The sequence below is a fragment of the Mangifera indica genome, chromosome 9 (genome assembly GCF_011075055.1).
Source record: "Mangifera indica cultivar Alphonso chromosome 9, CATAS_Mindica_2.1, whole genome shotgun sequence".
Lineage (NCBI taxonomy): Eukaryota > Viridiplantae > Streptophyta > Magnoliopsida > Sapindales > Anacardiaceae > Mangifera > Mangifera indica.
The window spans coordinates 2,293,929-2,314,908 of record NC_058145.1 but is presented as its reverse complement, the minus strand read 5'-3'; the positions used below and the strand labels follow the sequence as shown (position 1 = coordinate 2,314,908).

Below are 20,980 nucleotides of genomic sequence, written 5' to 3'. Positions count from 1 at the left end.
TTTCTGTTTTTGGTATCATTTTGTTCTTTCTGGGAGACAATTTCAAATCAAGTTTTGGTATTTTGAGGAATTTGGGCATTAGGTACAGCTTTGATAGTTTTTGGGTCATGCTTCTGGGTGACATGGTTAACTACTCTGAAAAACTTTCTGGTAAGGAAATCAAATAAGGAATTAGCTTATTCTATTATGTATTCAATTTCAAAGTTAAAAATACATAAAATTGCTTATCATCGTATAAAATTTATTTTGATGCAATATTTTTAGGGAAAGACGTGAATCATATATATTTTATTTCAAAACTAATCAATGTTATACATGTTTCCCATTAAAATGGAGAAAATTCTGTTAATGATTGACACATCTCCCGTTAAAGATTTTATTTACTACCCGACTTCATCCAATAATTTTGTTTGTTTTAAATATTTCATTATAAACCTTGATCTTTGGCAGCAGTCAGTTATTAGATGGACAAGGACTAAATTCGTCCATTGCCACTTTTTTTGGATCAAAAGTGAGGAAATGGGATATTGGCCATTGCCTCAACTTTTTATGTGTTTTATATAAAACTGTCAATTTTTGATATGACTTGTTAATATAATATAATATAACATAGCACAAAAAAAATATATATATACATCTGTTGGATTAGGGTTGAGGCTTTTGAAAGGGAATTTAATTTGAATTAACTTGATACAATTCAAAACTAAATCAAATTATATTAGAATTGATACAAAAGTGACTCAAACTAACATAAATTGACTCAAATGTTTAGAAAAATGTTTATTATAATAAAATTTATTTGGGATATATTAAAGAAATACTAAAAGATAATATCAACAGAAACTTAAATTTTTATATATTTTTATCATCGTATGGCTATAATTATTTTAATTATTCTTGATTTTATTTAAAATTTTATTTTATTTTTTGATAATGAGAATGATATTTGACTACTAGAATTATTGATATGTTTAAAGGTTTTGATATGTAAATTTGTTACACCATTTTCAAACAAAACAAAATATTATGTCATTTGTATTGTTTATTGTAGGTTGACGCAATTTCACGAAGAAATTCAAATGCAAAACACATTTAGGACAGTTGATTACTAATAAATAGAATAAAATATAATATAATAATCCAACTTGCCCATGCTGCATTATTTCTTATGTTATAGTCGACGGTACATAACAGAATAATTCAAACAGAATTATTTTAGTATAATACTATGTGAATACATTATTTATATACTATATATTATTTAAGTATATAAATAATGTATCATTATATAAATAAATATTAATTTATTTTTAATTTAAAATCATCTAATTATATGATGATATATTATTTATATATTTAAATTATAAACTAAAAATATATATATATAGTTTTATTAATTATTTTACGTGGAAAGCAAATTTCTGGCTAGAGGAAACGTATTTCAGTTGGTCCGGTGAATAATTCAGTCTCTATTTCTGAACTCTGGAAGCTTTGGCTGTTATGGATTGCACCTTTCTGTCGAGCTGATGCCTGCCATGGCTTTGCATGAAAATAAAATCAGAAGTGTACTGTGTGATTCATGCACCTTTTGGGAAACAAAATTACAAGTTTAATTTTTGTTTAAGGGGATATAGGAAGATCAGTCCAGAATTTTCACCTTTAAACTTAACCTTGCATTCTCTTCCAGTAATAGTTTCTCCTGTATTTCAAAGAAAGCAAAAGGTGCATGAAGACACAGAAATGCTTTTTAAGCAGTACAAAGTGTTTGAAAATTTCTTAACGTAAGTTAATATTAATTATAATTTGATTTAATAAAATTAAATAATTAAATAATACATTTTATAAATGAATTTAAGTGATTATAAAGAAAAGTACAATACACTTAAATGATATTATCTTAATAAAAGATTCTCTCATACAATATGGTTTTATTTATTAAAAGTTGTCATTCAAAATATTTCAAAAATAAATTACTAGTCATTGAATATACGAAATTTCAAGAGTTTAATAGATTCAAATAGTATAATTATGTTTCATGTATTCCTATAATCCTAAAATCTGAATCTTATATTTTATACCATGTTCACAGATTCTACGGAATCAGGATTGAATCATTTTATTTTGTTTACGTATATTAAATCTTACATAAAGAACATGTTACCTTTGCTTTTAGTTGCTCTATCTGCTCCTTAAATAGCTGAGCCTGAAACAAAAGTGTCATTGCGAGGTTACTAGCTTTCGATCAAATATTTTCCAACAACTAGCAGTTGGCCACTGAGACATATTACAAGTTGTGGAAGAAATTCATCTGTTAGTGAGGCCATTGATTACCTTTCTCGCTCGAATGGTGTGCAAGCTTCTTTCTAGCTGATCTTCAATATTTAGGAGTTCATCAACACTACAAGAACCCAAATCTTTCCCTAAAAGCTTCCTGAGACACCAATATAATTCAAACCTCAGAAAAATCTACAACTTCAACGAAGATGTTATGTGCCAGAGTTTGCTAAGGGAGGACAAGTATCAGTTTAGCTATGAACCTTTGAGAAACTTCAATACTCACAATCTCCTTCACCATGTTTGCTATATCATGCTGCATGCAATTGCTCCATGTGGAAAATTGTTGCAAGCAAACCCATTAAAACGGATGTGATTAATTATAATGGTATTAGAAGCTTTCTGTCTAATGAGTAAAATAGATGATGAGACAACTTCTACATTTCTCTATTATATGAAAGCATCATTATATATTATCACATTCAATATTGACTTTAACATAGTAATCTATAGTACAGAATAATTTACTTAATTAAAAATGAAGTTCCAACCTGCATGTATTCTTCTGCTTCAGGCTTGTTAGCTAGCACTTCTTTTTTGTATTCGAGGTATCGATCGATTGTCTTTTGCATCCTGAGGCATTCAAATGAGAGATGTCATCAACACATACATATAAAAGTTGAACATAATCAAATTGCCTATTGTGTTTTCTCATATGATTAGGCTAAAAGAAATGGACTATATTTTACCATTCATGCATATATATTGTTAACTGTTGTATTTAGATAGAGTTTAAGTTAACTAAATTACATGTCGTCAAGTAGCTAATCTCACATAGGCAGAATAAAAACACTGCTCTAATTTTGCCCTTTCACCAACCAAATTCACAGACAATATCTGAATCTCAATTCTTTAAGGACTTTGTTTTTGTGATCAACTAGCAAGACTCTAAAAATCACAAGTAAAAAAGCACATAATCTTAATATACAATGCTCCCTAATTAGCTTTAGAAAAATGAAAAACATATGCAATACACCATATAGAATATGCAACAACTGTTAAAATAAAAGGCTATTTTTTTGCCCCCAAATTTTGAACTAACATTTAATTAGAAATATATAATATTTAAAAAAACACTTAAACCAAGTCTCCAGGGGGGTCAGTTGAATAGTTAAGTTTGTGGTTTGCTCTCATCAAATCCCCTACAACTTACATTGTTAAAGGTCATCATTTCCTCTTTCTAAAAAATCGTAAGGTTTGATGGGGACTCCAATTTTCAATCTACTAAAATAAGACTTCTCTTACGTTAAAAAATATAGCTTTCCTTCATCCAAGATTGTATAATTTAAAGGAGACTTCATTTTTGAATTCATCATCGCAAATATTTAAATTAAAGTTAAATTAATGAGAAAAATGCACCTCAAACCCAGCTGAAGGTTCCATGTAAACTACGGACACCCCTTAATGTTTATGCTGCTTTCACACTAGTCTCCACTGTTATGCATGCTAAACTTACTCCTGAAAATAGCTATGAAATATGAGAATTTCTTTCTTTCTTATTAGATGCTGACTAATGACTAGCCCAATATAAAAAATGTTGACAGGGGCTCAACTAAGACAAAAATCAAAGGGATGAGAATTGTTCAATCTACTGCTACAAGGCTATCAGTTTTCCAGCATTCTCATTCAAGTTTTATCAACACAACTTGCAAATAAGACAGGGACTTGAATGAATTAGGCATTCGATTAAGTGACTAGATCCCTGCTCGCATCAATTTAAAAAATACAGCACCATTACATTCTAACATTGTGAGAAGATACTCTCAAAGGCCATATGAAGCTAACTTCAAAGACAAGACTCTTGCCTTTACAGATCTATTAAAAGAGAATGTGAAAACTTAATTGAGTTAAATCAGAAAAACTACATCATCAAAAGATGTAGAACCAAGATGTGAATTAGCTTTATGTCAGGAGACAAGAAGGTTCCATGTTTGGTTTTTCAAATATCTTATTCACTTACTGTCAAAGTATTCTTTTAATTTTTTTATGCTTCTCTTTTATACAACGCGATTTTTAAAATTCAAGAGGCATCTCCTTCATAATTAAAATTTTGTGCTACTTAGGAGATTGAGATCTAAAATATAGAAAACTAACTCAACAATAAAAAAACCGTTTACGGGGAAATATTGATTTGTGATTGCAGTGATGAAACACTATTATTTGAAAATTTTTTATCAAAGCCACCATAAGGACACAAGTCTGATTTTGATCAGTAAGTTGCAAATTCATATCTAGGAAATTTCTAGATGACTATGACAGATTAAGTAGAGAAACTAGAAAAAAAAAATCGCCAGTCTGAATTTTTTTTTTTCAACCAGAAACCTTCCATCAAACTTCAGTACTACAAAAATATATATTGATTCGGACAGAAGCTTTTTCAAGTTGGGACACCAAACATTTATAAGACAAGTATTTAAACAAATAAATGGATTTTGTTAAGTCTATGACATAAACTAATGGCAATCTTGTAAATAAGGAGCAAAGTTTGAGCAAAGTTTAGGCTATAGTTATTATCCAGGGGTAGTTTTGTCCTTGCTGGGTTTTTGCTTTAACTAATGGTTTATAACCATTAGTTGGTTCTAGAAAGAATAGAAGAATAGAAGAAAAAAGGCATTCCGTTGGCTGCTTTATTTTTAGATGAAAATAGGCTGTTTTTTTCTTCTGGATTCTTTTCATTCTTCTCTGCTAGGTTTACAAGAACTGCGTCAGTCCACTATTTTGCTTAGATCTAGTTGTCTAAACACTTGAGTCAGTGTACAAGGTCGCTGTGGTGCTCGGGTTTAGGAAGGATTCGAGTCGGAAGGTTGGATTCGTCTCCGTTTGTGTCTGTAATGCTAGATCGGCTTCTGAATCTGTAAGTTGTACTATTTTACTTACAAATTAGTGGATTTGCTAGAGGATTCCTCTGCCTTGGATGTAGGGTTCTAATCTTTTGAACCCGAACCAAGTAAATATTGGTGTGTTGACTTGTGTATGGTTTATTATATGATTCTTGTGCAAATTCTTGACTGAAAATCGATCCGAAACTCTGATTAATATTCAAACTCGGTAAAATAAAACATTAACAAGTGGTATCAGAGCACTCTTGAGTTGAATATTGTTATTTTTGTTTGAAGAAAATTGTTTGGAGTGTTTCTTGGTTCAAGATTTGTTTATCTTGATATTCTTTACATTCTGAAATTGTTGTTCTGAAAGAGCTGAAATTATTTTTGCTTGCTATTTGTTCTCTGTTTGCCGATTGTGACTATACTGTTCATTATTTAGATATTTTGTCACTGTGGCTTAAAGAAATAAAATAAATAAATAGCTTGCTTTGATCTCTTTCTGTTATTGTGGCTTGTAAAGAACTGGATTAGTAAATACTTGATTAACAATGGGTCAAACAAAAATTGATGTTGAAAGATTTGATGGGAAGGGTGATTTTAATATGTGGAGAAAGAAAATGCATGCTGTTCTTGTTCATCAAAAATGTGCTAAGGCATTGGGTGGTGAATCTGCTCTCCCTGAAAATATGGACCCTGATATGAAATCTGAAATTTTAGAAACTGCATATAGTCTTCTTATCTTGCATTTATCTGATAATGTCTTAAGACAGGTTGATAATGAAAATACTGCTGCAAAGATTTGGTTGAAATTAGAGTCACTGTATATGACAGTCTCTAACTAATAAAATCTACCTGAAGGAACAATTGTTTGGTTTTAGAATGGATTCTAATAAATCTCTTGATGATAATCTGGATGAATTTAATAAAATTGTCATTAGTTTGACTAATATAGAAGAGAAGATATCTGATGAAAACCAAGCAATAATCATCTTGAACTCTTTACCTGATTCTTTTAAAGATGTTAAAGCTGTAATAAAATATGGTAGGGAGTCTTTGTCTTTAGATGATGTATTGGGTGCCTTAAAATCAAAAGATTTAGAAATTAAATTTGAAAGGAAGGCAATCAATGAAGGGCTTCAGGTTAGAGGTAGAACTGAAAAGAGAAATAATCTGAAAAATAGGAAAACCTCTAGATCCAAATCTAAAAGTAAGAAAACTTGTTGGCAGTGTCATAAAGAGGGTCATTTTAAGAAGAATTGCCCAGAGAAAAAGAAATTGTATAATAATAATAACAATTATGAAAACCATGACACAGTAAATTTCCTAGAAGGGTATGGGAGTGCTGAGGCTCTTACATTAACAGAGAGAATGCTTAGTGAGGAATGGGTTATGGATTCTGGCTGCACTTTTCACATGACACCTAGGAAAGATTGGCTAACTGACATTAAATACTTGAATGGAGGTAAAGTATTTATGGGAAATGATGAGTCATGTGATGTTATTGCTGTTGGTAGTGTCAAATTTAAAATGCATGATGGTTCTATTAAAATTCTTGAAAATGTGAGGTTGGTGCCTAATCTAAGAAGAAATTTAATCTCTTTAGGTACTTTAGATTCAAATGGATATGTTTTTAAATCTGAAAATGGTGTTCTTAAGGTAATGAGAGGGTCCTTAGTGGTTATGAAAGGGAAATTAAATCAGGGGCTGTATATCTTGGAAGGTTCTATTATGTCAGATTCTATGAATTTAAATCCTAAATTTGATGAAACTGTTTTGTGGCATAAAAGACTTGGACATATAAGTGTTGCTGGATTGCATGAACTTTGTAAACAGAAATTGATTAATCTTGATAAGATTGGTAATTTGGATTTATGTGAAAACTGTATTTTGGGTAAGTCACATAAACTTAAATTTGCCTCTGCTACTCAAAGAACTAAGGATGTTTTAGAGTATATACACTCTGATTTGTGGGGATCTCCACAGATCCCCAATTCTTTGTCTAATTCTCATTACTTTATAACCTTTATTGATGATTACTCTAGAAGGGTATGGGTGTATTTTTTAAAACATAAGGATCAAGCCTTTGATTGTTTTAAAGAATGGAAAACACTCGTTGAGAATCAAACTAACAAAAAAATAAAGGTTTTAAGAACAGATAATGGATTGGAATTTTGTAATAAACATTTTTCAGATTTTTGTAAGAAAGCAGGAATACTTAGGCATAGAACATGTACTGAAACACCTCAACAAAATGGGTTAGCTAAAAGAATGAATAGAACCATTATGAATAAAGTTAGGTGTATAATGGCAGATTCAGGTTTAAGCAAAAGATTTTGGGCAGAGGCAGTTGCCACTGCATGTTATTTGATTAATAGATCACCTTCATCTGCATTGAATTTTAAAACACCTATGGAACTTTGGAATAAAAAACCACCATCATTAAGTCATTTGAAACCCTTTGGATGTCTTGCATATGTTCATGTAAATCAGGGAAAATTAAATCCTAGGGCTTTAAAAGCTGTTTTTTTGGGTTATCCTACAGGTACAAAAGGCTATAAATTGTGGTTGATTGATGATAAAAAATGTGTGATAAGTAGAGATGTAGTCTTTAATGAATCAAAATTTTATAAAGACTTGTTTGTTAGTACTCAGTCTGGACAAGTTCAAATTGAGGTGGAGACACCACAGTCTAGTTTACATAGGCAGTCTCAAGAGTCTAGTGGTGGACCTGAATTGGGTTTGGATGAAATTCGTGCTTCAAAGTACGAAATCTCAGACTTGAATCAGCAACCACCACTACCGAATCAAGAAGAAAGTTCTCAATCTGATAGTAGTCCTAATTTGTCCAATTATCAGCTTGCTAGAGATAGGGTTATAAGGGAAATTAGATTACCTTCTAGGTATGCACATGCAGATCTCATTTCATATGCATTACAGATAGGTGATGTGATAGAAATGGATGAACCTATTAATTTCAAGCAAGTGTGTAAAAGTAAATACAGGGATGATTGGATGAAAGCTATGGAGACTGAGATGGCTTCTCTACAGAAAAATCACACATGGTCACTTGTAGATAGACCCAAAGGTAAAAAGGTAATTGGATGTAAGTGGGTTTTCAAAAGAAAACCTGGTATACCTGGTGTTGAACAAGCAAGATTTAAAGCAAGAGTTGTTGCTAAAGGCTTCTCACAAAGAGAAGGCATTGATTATAATGAGGTATTCTCTCCTGTGGTAAAGCATACATCTATTAGACTAATGTTATCTACTGTTGTTTTGTTTGATTTAGAATTAGAACAAATGGATGTTACTACTGCCTTTTTGTATGGAAAATTAGAAGAACAAATATACATGGAACAACCTGAAGGGTTTGTGAAACCTGCTAATGAAAATAAGGTTTGTTTACTTCATAAATCTTTGTATGGTCTTAAACAGTCACCTAGACAATGGTACAAAAGATTTGATGATTTTGTTCTTTTAATTGGATTTTCTAGAAGCAGTTATGATCACTGTGTTTATTTTAAGAAAATTGAAAATGGCAGTTTTGTATATTTACTGATTTATGTGGATGACATGCTTATAGCTTCTAAGGATATGAATGCTTTACTTGATTTGAAATGTATGCTGAATTCTGAATTTGAAATGAAGGACTTGGGTCCTGCAAAGAGAATACTAGGTATGGATATAAGTAGGGATAGATTGAAAAGATGTTTGACTTTATCTCAATCTACTTATATTAGAAAAGTACTTGAACTATATCATATGATCAATGCAAAGTGTGTGAATGTTCCTATGGGTGCTCAGTTTAAATTAAAATCTGCTGGTTTTTTGTCTTCTGATGAATCTGATTTCATGAAGAATATACCATATTCTAATGTGGTAGGAAGTCTAATGTATGCAATGATAGGTACTAGACCTGATATAGCATATGCAATTAGTCTTGTTAGCAGATTTATGAGTAATCCAGGTAAAGAACATTGGAATGCAACAAAATGGTTATTGAGGTATTTGAAGGGTACATCTGATTATGGTTTATGTTATACTGCTGATGCTACTAACCTATTTTCTGTGAAAGGATTTTGTGATTCAGATTTTGCAGCTGATCTTGATAAAAGGAGATCCCTCACTGGTTATGTTTTCACCTTTGGTGGAAATGTTGTAAGCTGGAAGTGTAATTTGCAACGCATTGTGGCACTTTCAACAACTGAGGCTGAATATATAGCATTAACTGAAGCAGTTAAAGAAGCACTATGGCTGAAGGGAATTATTTCTGAATTGGGGTTGAATATTGATGTTCCAGAAGTCTTCAGTGATTCACAGAGTGCTATTCACTTGTCCAGAAATTCTGCATTTCATGAGAGGACTAAACACATTGATGTAAGGTTGCATTTCATCAGAGATGTGTTGGCTGCTGGTAAAGTTAATGTGAAGAAAATATCAACAGATGTCAATCCAGCTGACATCTTAACAAAGCCTGTGTCATTGAGTAAGTTTAAGGATGCCTTGAATTTGCTCAAAATTTGTTCAATGTAAATGTGTTGTGGTCTGCAGAGGAGTCTTAGATATATTAGTTTTTGTCAAGGTGGAGTTTTGTTAAGTCTATGACATAAACTAATGGCAATCTTGTAAATAAGGAGCAAAGTTTGAGCAAAGTTTAGGCTATAGTTATTATCCAGGGGTAGTTTTGTCCTTGCTGGGTTTTTGCTTTAACTAATGGTTTATAACCATTAGTTGGTTCTAGAAAGAATAGAAGAATAGAAGAAAAAAGGCATTCCGTTGGCTGCTTTATTTTTAGATGAAAATAGGCTGTTTTTTTCTTCTGGATTCTTTTCATTCTTCTCTGCTAGGTTTACAAGAACTGCGTCAGTCCACTATTTTGCTTAGATCTAGTTGTCTAAACACTTGAGTCAGTGTACAAGGTCGCTGTGGTGCTCGGGTTTAGGAAGGATTCGAGTCGGAAGGTTGGATTCGTCTCCGTTTGTGTCTGTAATGCTAGATCGGCTTCTGAATCTGTAAGTTGTACTATTTTACTTACAAATTAGTGGATTTGCTAGAGGATTCCTCTGCCTTGGATGTAGGGTTCTAATCTTTTGAACCCGAACCAAGTAAATATTGGTGTGTTGACTTGTGTATGGTTTATTATATGATTCTTGTGCAAATTCTTGACTGAAAATCGATCCGAAACTCTGATTAATATTCAAACTCGATAAAATAAAACATTAACATGGATCATATATCTTGTGACAAGTTTTTAAAATGAGAAACTATGATTTATGTACCAAGATTCCATACGTTTGGTAAGTAAAAAGCCAGATTTAGGATGATTCCATTGCAAACCAAAGGTGGCATTTATCAGAAATTCAATATGTTTTGGTATATGTATAGGCAAAATGAGTACAATTAAGATTAGAAGGCAAGCGGTAACTAACAAGAGTATCTACCTTATTACATTGTCTTGTTATGTTCAACAAGACAAAACTTGAGATGAATGAATACATATCTCTCTTAGATATTCTACAAAAAGAATCAAGAATTTCAAACACATCAAGATGATTGATCTAGTATTAAAAAATTAAAGCAATGATATGAACACCCAGTTTTGAGTACTCAATTAAGTATTTCAATAAGTGTTACTTCATCTCTATTCAAAATCACATAATCATATTATGACATAGCATTTTAGTAATCAACTGAGTACTCAAAATTTGATGCAATGGTTTTATGGAAAAAATATTGTCATTTCAGACATGCATTTAAGTACTAATAAATCAAAACTTCCGGTCGAAATTTAAAGTGACTCTTTTTTTGCCATGTATATATATCTCACACGATGAGAATCTTGTATTTCCTTCTCATCAATTAGTTAGTGCATTTGATAAATGAAAATAAAACAAATCAGTACCGTACATGGACAAATAGCAAACTGTATCTGTAAAAGAACTATCTATATAAAAAATTTATGAGAACCAGTAAAAATTTACAATTTAACATCAATTGCCTCTAGATAATATATATTGTGATAGAAATGCACCAAAATCATCTCGGTAACAATCAAACAGCACCATAAAGACACAGGTTTCAGAGAAAACAAGAGGCACTTTGCAGTCGTTTCAACCCATCTAATGTTTCACTATTTTTAGTCCATGTTGCAACTTCCCACTATAAATAATGAAAAAGAAAGGGGAAAGCATCGATTAATAATTAATGTAAATTGCAAAGTATCAAAGTTAGAGGTAGATTTTAGAATAGTTTTATGAAAATCCTATGCCTGAACCAAAGTACAATTGGTAAAATGGCCAAATTTTCAAGAAGCTTTTAGCAACCCTAGATATATATCTTGACAAAAATGAAAGTATTCACTAAGGGGGTGTTTGGTTGGGATAGATAAAAATTACTCTAATAATCTATTTTAATTGTTTATATTACGTTTCGATAATATATTCTTTAAAGTCATTTAAATAAAATAATATATTAATATTTTTTATCAAATATAATAATAATTTATATCCAATCATCTTTTAAATAATTTATTTTTAAAATAATAATTTATTTTTAATAATAAAATATTATCTAAACCAAACATTACCAAGAGCACAATAAGACAATAACACTGTAATTATATAGATGCAACAGAAAATGGTATGTAAACCATATTGACAAATTCCAGGCATTGATTTATTGCAGAAGAAGTATACCAACAGCCCAGCAAAGGAAAATTCACCATTGAGATATGAAAATCTACACAGTTAATTTCCAAATCTAAAAAGTACAAATGAAATAAGATTCTATCCGGAGCTGTACGAATTAGCCGGAAAGAGAGGCAAGAAGTATGATAAATGTTCAAAGCCTAACATGATGATTGTACTCTTACTCCTCCATCAAACGACCAGAAAAACAACTCATATTTATTATTTAGTTGGTGCTAACAGGTATTCACTTGCTTTCGGTAGACGCTATGGTGCTAAAAGCAAGATCAAGAATTGGAAGATTTTGATGAACTTACCCAGAGCTCGAGAACTCATAGACTCTTCCTTTCTGTGAAAAGATAATCACTGCGACTTCAGATTCACAAAGAACCGATAGCTCATAAGCCTTCTTCAACAACCCATTTCGACGTTTAGAAAAAGTCACTTGCCGGCTCGTTGCATTCTCAATTCTTTTCATCTGAAATTTTCCTCTCACCATGGCCTGGTAGTTAGTTAAACATGAAATAAAAGTTAGTCACAAAGATTCAAGGTAAGTAGGTAACCCTAATCATAGAAAAAAAAAATGAAATGCAAAAGTAGTCTCACCAATTATTCTGAAAAATACAGAGATTGTTTTACGCGCAGTATTTACAAAAAATAAAAACCCAGAAACAAACTATCTCCTTCAGATTTATAAGTCAGACAAAACCCAAGAAGATTTTATAGATGAGGATCTCAACTTGACAAGAAGATAAAGAAAAGCATCAAAACGCTACAAAAAAGCGAAAATTCCAAATCCCTAGGGCAAAAACACAGAGAATCTTTTGATGGTTAGATGCATCACTCTATTTATACTCAGACCACAAGCCTAGCTTGATGTTTTTATTTCCATATTCTGCATTTTCCAGTGACTTTATACCATTTTTCCCTTTCAACTTTTCAAGAGCTGAAGTTCTTGCCCCAAATAAACAGAAAAGCATAACTAAAGCAAATGACACATAAATTTTTGATAAAAATAGTAAATAAATATAAGTTGATTTTTTATTACTTCACTGCATCTCTTGTTTTGGTAAAATGAAGAAAAATATAGAGAAGATAATAGAAAGAGACAAAAAATAAAGCATTAAAGTTTGCTGAAGTAATAATACTGATAAAACATGTTTAGCATCATCGTACAATGATTTGCTTAAGGAGCCAATGAGGGAACAACAACGCATAGATGCCAATTCTTGTGTCACTTTTTTGAATAAATACCTCAGCGCTTAAAGCTGGACTCAATGCTTCACTATAAGTCTGAGGTGGCTACAGTCCAATCATAACATTTCTGGAGAATGCTAGATTCAGTGTATAAATGAAATTTCCATTCTCCCTTGTTCGGTATTTGCCAACCCTGGAGCATACCTTGCCACTACATTGAATCTGGTGGCAGTCTTTAACCGAATCTATCCCTTGTGAGATATTGATGAATTCTTAAGCTCTCACTAATATCATATCTACACTTCGGTGCTTTCGCTCAAACAACTTCTTAGATTCTCTTTAAGTGATCTTCGTTACTTTCACAAATTCTTTTGTTAAATTCCACCAAAGTCATGCATTAACCTTGAATAGATATATAGCATATTTGACTTTTTTTGCCGCGGTTGTGTCAATCAAAGACATTGCACTTTCCATTGATTTCAACAATTTTTTTGCTACTACAATATCTTTAGTACCAAAGAATTTTTGCGGTTGGTGCATGGCAAGTAGGGAGTAAATTAGGTGCAATTGAGTCTTGGCCACCGCTTGAGTCTCTGAGGAAGTCACTTTTATAGATGCCTGAGTAGGTGGAGCTTGGATTGATTCGCTAACTTGAACCTGAACATTGGTACGCTCCCTTTCTTTAAATGCCTCCTCAATTAAATTCTTAACGTCTGTAATATTTAATTCGGGTTAAGCAACTGGGGTGACATCCCCAAACATTGAGCCTGGAGGGTATTAGTTGCAGGTGTATTAATTCTGGCTCTCTTAGTTCTCCTAATTTTCTAGAAAAAAAAAACCATAACCAAACACTTATAAGATTCAGATAAAGGAATATAAAATCTTATTTATAGTGGTTGATGTACGAAGACAATTAGTATGACACAAGGAATCTATCCTCAAGGATCATACCCTTTCAAGGAAATGTTATTATAAATTGAGAGATAATATAAATCAAAGTATTATTTATTTGGGAGTCATAAAATAACTAGAATCTTTTATAAATTATGCGGAAATCAGACCAAGTATTAAAATTAATCTAAATAGTAAAAATTAAAATAAAGTCTATACTGAAATTTAGACTAAACGAGTAAATGGTGTGTTTTAGTTTCATATAACAAACACTAAACAATTTATTACACATCATAAATAAGAAAATCCATCATCTTATGCCTCCACCATCGGTTAGTTGTCCTATAGTCCACCACAAACTCATTTCAAACCTGCAAAACCGAATATAAAATGAGTGAGTGACAAATCACTTAGTAAAAATGAAAATTCATTGTATATTATTATTAAGTTTTTATAAATTCTTATTAGAAAAATAGTTCAATTTTTTTAGAATTTTTATTTCTCTAAGAATATTTATCATTTTAATTCATTTCATTTCTATATATCGATTGGTCTAGACTATATCAAAGATTTGACACCCTAACTATATGACTTCTCTCTTAGCTATCATAGTCCATAGTACATATGAATCAATTTCTTTCATAACAACTCTATATGGGTGTCGGTCTTTATGGATATATAATATGGATTATGTATCCTCTCTATGGGTCAACGTCTCTCTATCGGTGCATAGTCTATATCACAGGCACCTCTTCAATACAACCTTCAATCTCGAGTATTTATATGACACCAATGATTAATTTTATCTCTTCTTTGGGATCTCTTTGTCCCAACTTCTTAATTATGTGTCATATGAATACTCTATGTCTATTCAAGAGGTTTGATTTTATTCATTTGAGAATTCAATTGAATGTTCGTAATATTCTTTAAACCAAAAATTCTTAATTAAGACTTTATTTATAAAATCAGATGGACACATAATCATACATCCTTCTTCATGCGGGTGTAGAAATTTAATTCTCTCGCACAATCAGCCCCTCATTAAGGGCATAGTTGTGCATCCATACACAATCAAGCCACAACAGTACAAGCACTTGCAATGCCCTTTATAAATCTATTTTATTTCGGGCTATAAAGGCACACTCTAATTTAAGGATATTAGTGTCATTTCTACCATACGAATGATTGTACAAATCTTTACGTGACCATGTATCTTTCCAAACCATTATCTCAACATCACTAAACCGTATGCATTCGAAATTCAGTAGCCAAACGATGACAAAACTGTGGTATTATTTTCTTGATTTTCATACAAAAATTTAGACCCATGTCCAACATTCTTTTTTCCATTCTGACAAGTAATTCTATCATTACCAGACCATGTTCTACGCAAAGCATCAATTTTCATGAACTCAACCGTATAACTCATGCTTTTTCCGTCACCAAAACTCACCACATCATAACTAGATAATAAAAATTCAATAATCTAATATTACTAGTACATAACATTTATTATACTTTTAATCAAACAATTCACATCTCATTATCAAACTCATTAAATTTCTTGTAGAAATTTCATATTAACATGCTCAAATCATTCTCAAAATACAATTCTTGAAGACTCATATCAATATAAAATAAAATAGATATGTAATTCATTAATTAGTATAATCTAAATTCCAGAACCATACACCATTGATAAATTGAACCATCAATGTTATAACATTGCATTTATCACGTAAGGTTTCCCTCTTAACACAACATCACGACAAAAATCAATTATTCTGAACATACTTTTCACAAGATTTCATGGAAGGTATTTGATACAACCACACAATATACAAACCAACTTTCTTTTCACATTTTACAATTTACAGTAGCAAAACTCCAATATTATCACTTTCAATCATACAAGCATCGTCCCAATTCTTAATATTCAATATTTCCATATCATATAATATTCATTATCACTCTAAAATCTAAAGAAAAAAATATATCCCACATATAGTTTGATTTCCAAACGATAAAGATAAATCCTACTTACGTCACTTTTGATGCTAGATGATTCACAGTCGAAATCAGTCTTTATCTTGCGGGAAAATCCCCTTTGTTGGTCAAATGGCCTCCTTGCTTCCACGTACAATTGTCTCTCCCTCTCTCTTATTTTCTGGACTCACAAAAATAATAGAGAATAATCAATGCCATCAGACTAGGCAACCTCTTTTAAATAAAAAATTGCAGATAACTAAAGCATGGACATGAGTCCATTTTTCTTTTCTCGCCAAACATGGCTTGCCAAATGAAGAGATGTTTATCCAAAAATCTTTTTAAAAAAAAATTAAAACCAAATGTAAAAATATAAGAAATACCAAAATTGCCCTTTAAGATTACTTTAGATATTATAACATGTCATTTTTTCTTACAGCTAATATGCATGCACAATTTGAGTCACCATGTAACACTTTGTCTAGAAGTATTGTTCTCTAGAGGAAAACATTAATAACATTGACTACCAACATAATTATTTAAATGAAACAAAACAATAAAATAACTTTAATAATAATGGACTAAAATAACTCTATTTATTTAAAGAAACAAAGTACAAAAAATGAACAAAGGTTGTCTCAACTAAAACACAAGTTTAAATGCCCAAATACAATAATTGGTTGTTTATAGTTTACTGAAAACATAAAAATACATGAAACATAAAATAAAATGACCTAATTGTCCATTTCTCTCATGTCTACCGAATCCTTGCATTGCATCCATCACTCAATTTTATCTCTTACAAAATAGGAAAGGGTAAGTGATAAATATTCAATAAGTAAGAACATAGAGTAAACTTTGCCAAATTCATGTTTTGTCCATAGACTTACCTCACAATATCTTGGTCATTGAGAATGAGCTATTCACTCCACCTGGATAACGTGAACTCTTAACTATTTACATCTTGGGATCTAATGGATCCCTTGAAATTGCCTCACTATGAGTCCTCATGCCACATATCAAGTGAACCCTCAAGATGTTATTTCTACTTGACACACAACAGGTGAAAGCTTACTTTAAGCTAAACTATCACTATCTTGCCGATCAGATTGAGTCAAAATAGGGACATGAGTAATATATTATGCAATCTACTCTCTACACCACTATTGGACTACAGTTTATTTTGAGCTTGTTGTGGCTCACCACACCCCACTATGGGTGATTAGTATTTATTATGAATGTAACACTCCTCTTCAAATACATACCCCTATACGAAATATGACCTGAAGAGATGTGTACAACTTACCTACTTAATGAATACAGTGAAATATGAGCACGCAATAAAAACTCTTAACTCGTTTGCATGCAAAAAAGTGTAAATAAAAATTCTTCAATCCCAATATTAGTTATGGTAAGACCCTTATTTATAATGTCTGAAATATTAGTTATGGTAAGATCCTTATACATAAATCTATAACTCAATGTTTGAAATCCAAAAGATAATAATAATAACCATATTTATAATGTGCATACGTCCTATAATTCTCATGCTAATAATAAAATATCAAGAATGTCATAAATTCTAAAAATGATGTTTTTTCCCTCAGCCTCATGTAAAGACATAAGTTGGACTGTTGGCTCTCCTATATGTCTTAATACTCGCATTTACCTGCAAAATTATAGAAAATGAACGTGTGAGTGAAAAACACTCAGTAAGTAAGTGACCTCTTGACACTTATCATAAGACATAATTGAAATTGTCATTCTAAGGCTAGGGATTGATGTGGTCATAACTTGGCACCCTTGTGCCCTAAATATAGGCCATTCACAAAGACTACAAAGGCCTAGGATAATCTTGACATATCTAATACTTAGTGAAAGCAATTGACACATATCATGTCTACTAACTATTGTGCCTCGTGCACATGCTAGCTAAACTATTGGACTAATTAGCTATGATACCCAGGTCACACAAGAAAACTAGTTGTTATCTTTTCTTTACCACATATGCATAGCTATGAGATTGCTAACTAAAATACCATCCTTGAATGGTCCCCACCACTAGCATATATGTAATGCATCCTATTGGCCATATGAAAAACTAAGTATAAAGCCATTCCCTAACCATGCACTCTTAAATTGTACTATCTAGCTAAGACACCTTAACACTGAGTGCATGATGCATCTTATTGGTGTCTATCTCTTGTCTAGCTTTATTGCTTTCACATAACTCATCTCAAGTGGTGGATATTTGAGTATACACTAATATTCTAAGCTTTTCTATCTTTGACTTGAGTCTAGTTCAAATGAGATATGTGTCATCTTCCATACAGTTGAGCAACTCTACTTGGGCTAGCTATCTCTTTTTTAACTTTTCTAGATCTTTCTAATTTAGATCCCCATTATGCATATAGTTTAGGGGTAAAAAGGTAATTTTGTCTAATTCAAAAAGGCGCTAGGTGCCTTTTCCCTTGTCTTTAATTTATAATTACTATTAAAACCCTAGAACAAATATCTTATATTAAAAAATATGTGTGGTAGTCTCACAAGATACCTCTTGAAAGCTTACTGACATCTTTGGAAGATGGAATTTATGGTATAAAACATGACCTATTCTCATTGGAACTTTCCAACCAAGAACCTAACACCTAATACTCACATTATACTAAATCCTTCCAAAACTCATAGCATGCAACACCTGTAAAACTCCATGCAAATCACACCTCAGTTGCCTTTATACTAATGCTATTCTTGTGGACCCAACACCAAATCTCCAAGATTAAATTTCCTTCATGTGTGATGGACAAAATCCGAGGAATTTTAGCTTATAAAGCTCTATTACAATAGGCCATAGTATCGATTACACTCAACACATGCACGATTTGATTTAATAAACATTCAAAGATTCAAAACTTCTTAATTTTGAGCAATTGGAAACTCTCTAAGAATCCAGCCTCAAGAACTATCAAAACAGCCAATAACGTATACAAAAATTCACCACGTGCATCAAGGATATTCAAGTAATAATTACAAGATTCTAAACATCCAAAAATTCCAGCCAAGAATAAAGAAATTGAGAGAAGAAGTTCAACCTACATACTTAAATTTTCAGCCATGTTTCAAAAAGATAATAGGTTACTTGAGAAACAAAACATGATATCTACCATTCAAAATAAAGAATAATGAGTCTTCTACCAATAATTTAAAAATCAGAGAAATCCAACGGTGAAATTGAAAAACCAAGAAAATCTTTTATAAATGTGCTCTAAAAATCCAAACACAATATTTTATCTCCTTTCTTGGCTACCAAATCTTTTCTCAAGGCTACTGGATTTCTCTTCCTTCCGACGGGTGTTTTGTCTCCCTAAATTATCTCTTTTCTCTTTTTAAGTGAAGAAAAAGTCTTAGTCCTTAGGTGGAAGGTGACTTATATAGGTAACCTAACTAACCTTAATCCTAGTCTAACTTGGACTCCAAATTTAATGATTTAAATAATGGCCAAAGGAATATTTCCCACCCAAAGCATCCTTTAATCTCAAGTTCCCACCCCTTAATATTTAAAAATCTCATTTATCTACCCATAGACAGTTAAAATTAACAGAACTCTAACCCTTTAAAATTTTATCTTTTGTTCCCCCCTAAATTTTAAAAATTAAAAGTTTCCCCTTAACCCAAGTTTTAAAAAATGACAGTTTTTTCTTAGGGTTTAGTTTCCAGATCTCTGATGCCATTGTCAAAGGTTTCTCCCTTCTCAAGCTTTCTCTCTCTCCGATGGCCTCTCTCCACTCAATTGGAAGCCTGATTGGTGTCCAATGAATTTTGAAAGACGACGGGAGACAAAGAGCTTTGTCGGGAAGACAAAACTCTTCGCCTTTCTAGAAAAAGATGTTTGGGAAGATGATCGTTTTCTCAAATGAAGACGGGATATTCGTCTTCATCTCCCGTTGTCTCCCAAGCTTTATTGGACATCGATCAAATGTCCAATTGAGTAGAGAGAGATCATTGGAGGGAGAGGAAGCTTTTGAATGGAGAGATCGTTGACAATGGCATCATAGATCTAGAAATTAAACCTTAGGGGGGAACTTTCATTTTTTAAAACTTAGGTTAGAGAGAAACTTTTAGTTTTTAAAGTTTAAGGAAGGAAAAGTAGATTATATTTTAGTTAATTTTTAATATTATAGATAAAATAATAATTTTATCCCTAAAACCGTTATTTTAACTAGTCATTGGTAGGTATTTGAGATTTTTAAAGTTAAGAGGAGAATTTGAAAAAACAATATACTTTTTTTGGGGGGGGGAAGGGGGGTGTGAATAAGCCCTTTGGCCATTTAAATAATTAAAACTTTTATCAATTAGTCTTTATATATATATGGGTTGGCCACTAGGCCTAATTCAAAATTAAAATTTCTTAAATAGATAATAATACCCTTAAAGGTACCTAAAAGTATTTCATCCATAAAATTCACTCAAAGAGTTTTGGAAACCTCTATCTCATGTCTTGCTCTACTTATCATGATTCTTCCAAATGACCTTAATTAGGGGAATCTGCTTGTCTTTGAGCTCTTTTACCTGTCTATCCAAAATTTGCATTGGGTGTTCCTCATAGGTTAAACTATTATCGAGCTCAACATCCTCTAATCTCAATAAATCTCAAAAAGCTAACAGCCAATTTTTCACACAAAGTTTATTGAAATGACAAACTATGATCCTTTAAATTAAAAAAAAAAAAAACAATTCTCACTCATCATAAACTTTTGTTAGTGAATTTCATTAATAGAAAGGGTAGTGAATTTTTATTTTTTTATTTTCTCTTATAGTTTTTTTATTTTTATTTTTATCATTAACAACAAGGGTAGGAATGCCATTTTAAAAACTACAATTTTTAAAATATTATGGGGTGTTAATAAAATTTTCCAAGGGGTTTGGAAATTTGAAAAAAGTTCAAGAGTGTTTTTAAAAATTCTAAAATTTTAATATACTCTTAATAGTTTCAAAAATAATAGTTATACCCTAAATGACTGACCAAAATGCAATATTTTAAAGTTGGTTAAAGTTTTGATTTTT

General features: G+C 31.5%; 1 protein-coding gene across 2 annotated transcripts; it reads right to left on the bottom strand.

Annotated features, from left to right (window-relative positions):
* Positions 1-1,393: 1,393 nt before the first annotated feature.
* On the bottom strand, positions 1,394-12,828 carry LOC123225563 (MADS-box protein SOC1-like). Of its 2 annotated transcripts, XM_044649606.1 has the most exons (8): positions 12,449-12,828; positions 12,160-12,344; positions 2,826-2,907; positions 2,538-2,590; positions 2,332-2,431; positions 2,162-2,203; positions 1,658-1,699; positions 1,394-1,530 (listed from the first exon to the last, which is right to left on the bottom strand). In XM_044649606.1, exons 2-8 carry the CDS (start codon positions 12,339-12,341, stop codon positions 1,426-1,428), a joined length of 606 nt encoding a protein of 201 aa, XP_044505541.1. In that variant the 5' UTR covers positions 12,342-12,344; positions 12,449-12,828; the 3' UTR covers positions 1,394-1,425. The 2 variants fall into 2 exon arrangements, with proteins under 2 accessions (XP_044505541.1, XP_044505542.1); XM_044649607.1 differs by lacking the exon at positions 12,449-12,828 and having other exon boundaries at positions 12,160-12,362.
* Between the last annotated feature and the right edge of the window lie 8,152 nt (positions 12,829-20,980).

Coding starts and splice junctions, on each gene's coding strand:
- LOC123225563 (XM_044649606.1), bottom strand. CDS start 12,341: ATGGTGAGAGGAAAATTTCAGATGAAAAGAATTGAGAATGCAACGAGC. Junction 2,908..12,159: donor TATGAGTTCTCGAGCTCTGG/GTAAGTTCATCA, acceptor TGAATGCCTCAG/GATGCAAAAGACAATCGATC. Junction 1,700..2,161: donor TAGAGCAACTAAAAGCAAAG/GTAACATGTTCT, acceptor TTTGAAATACAG/GAGAAACTATTACTGGAAGA.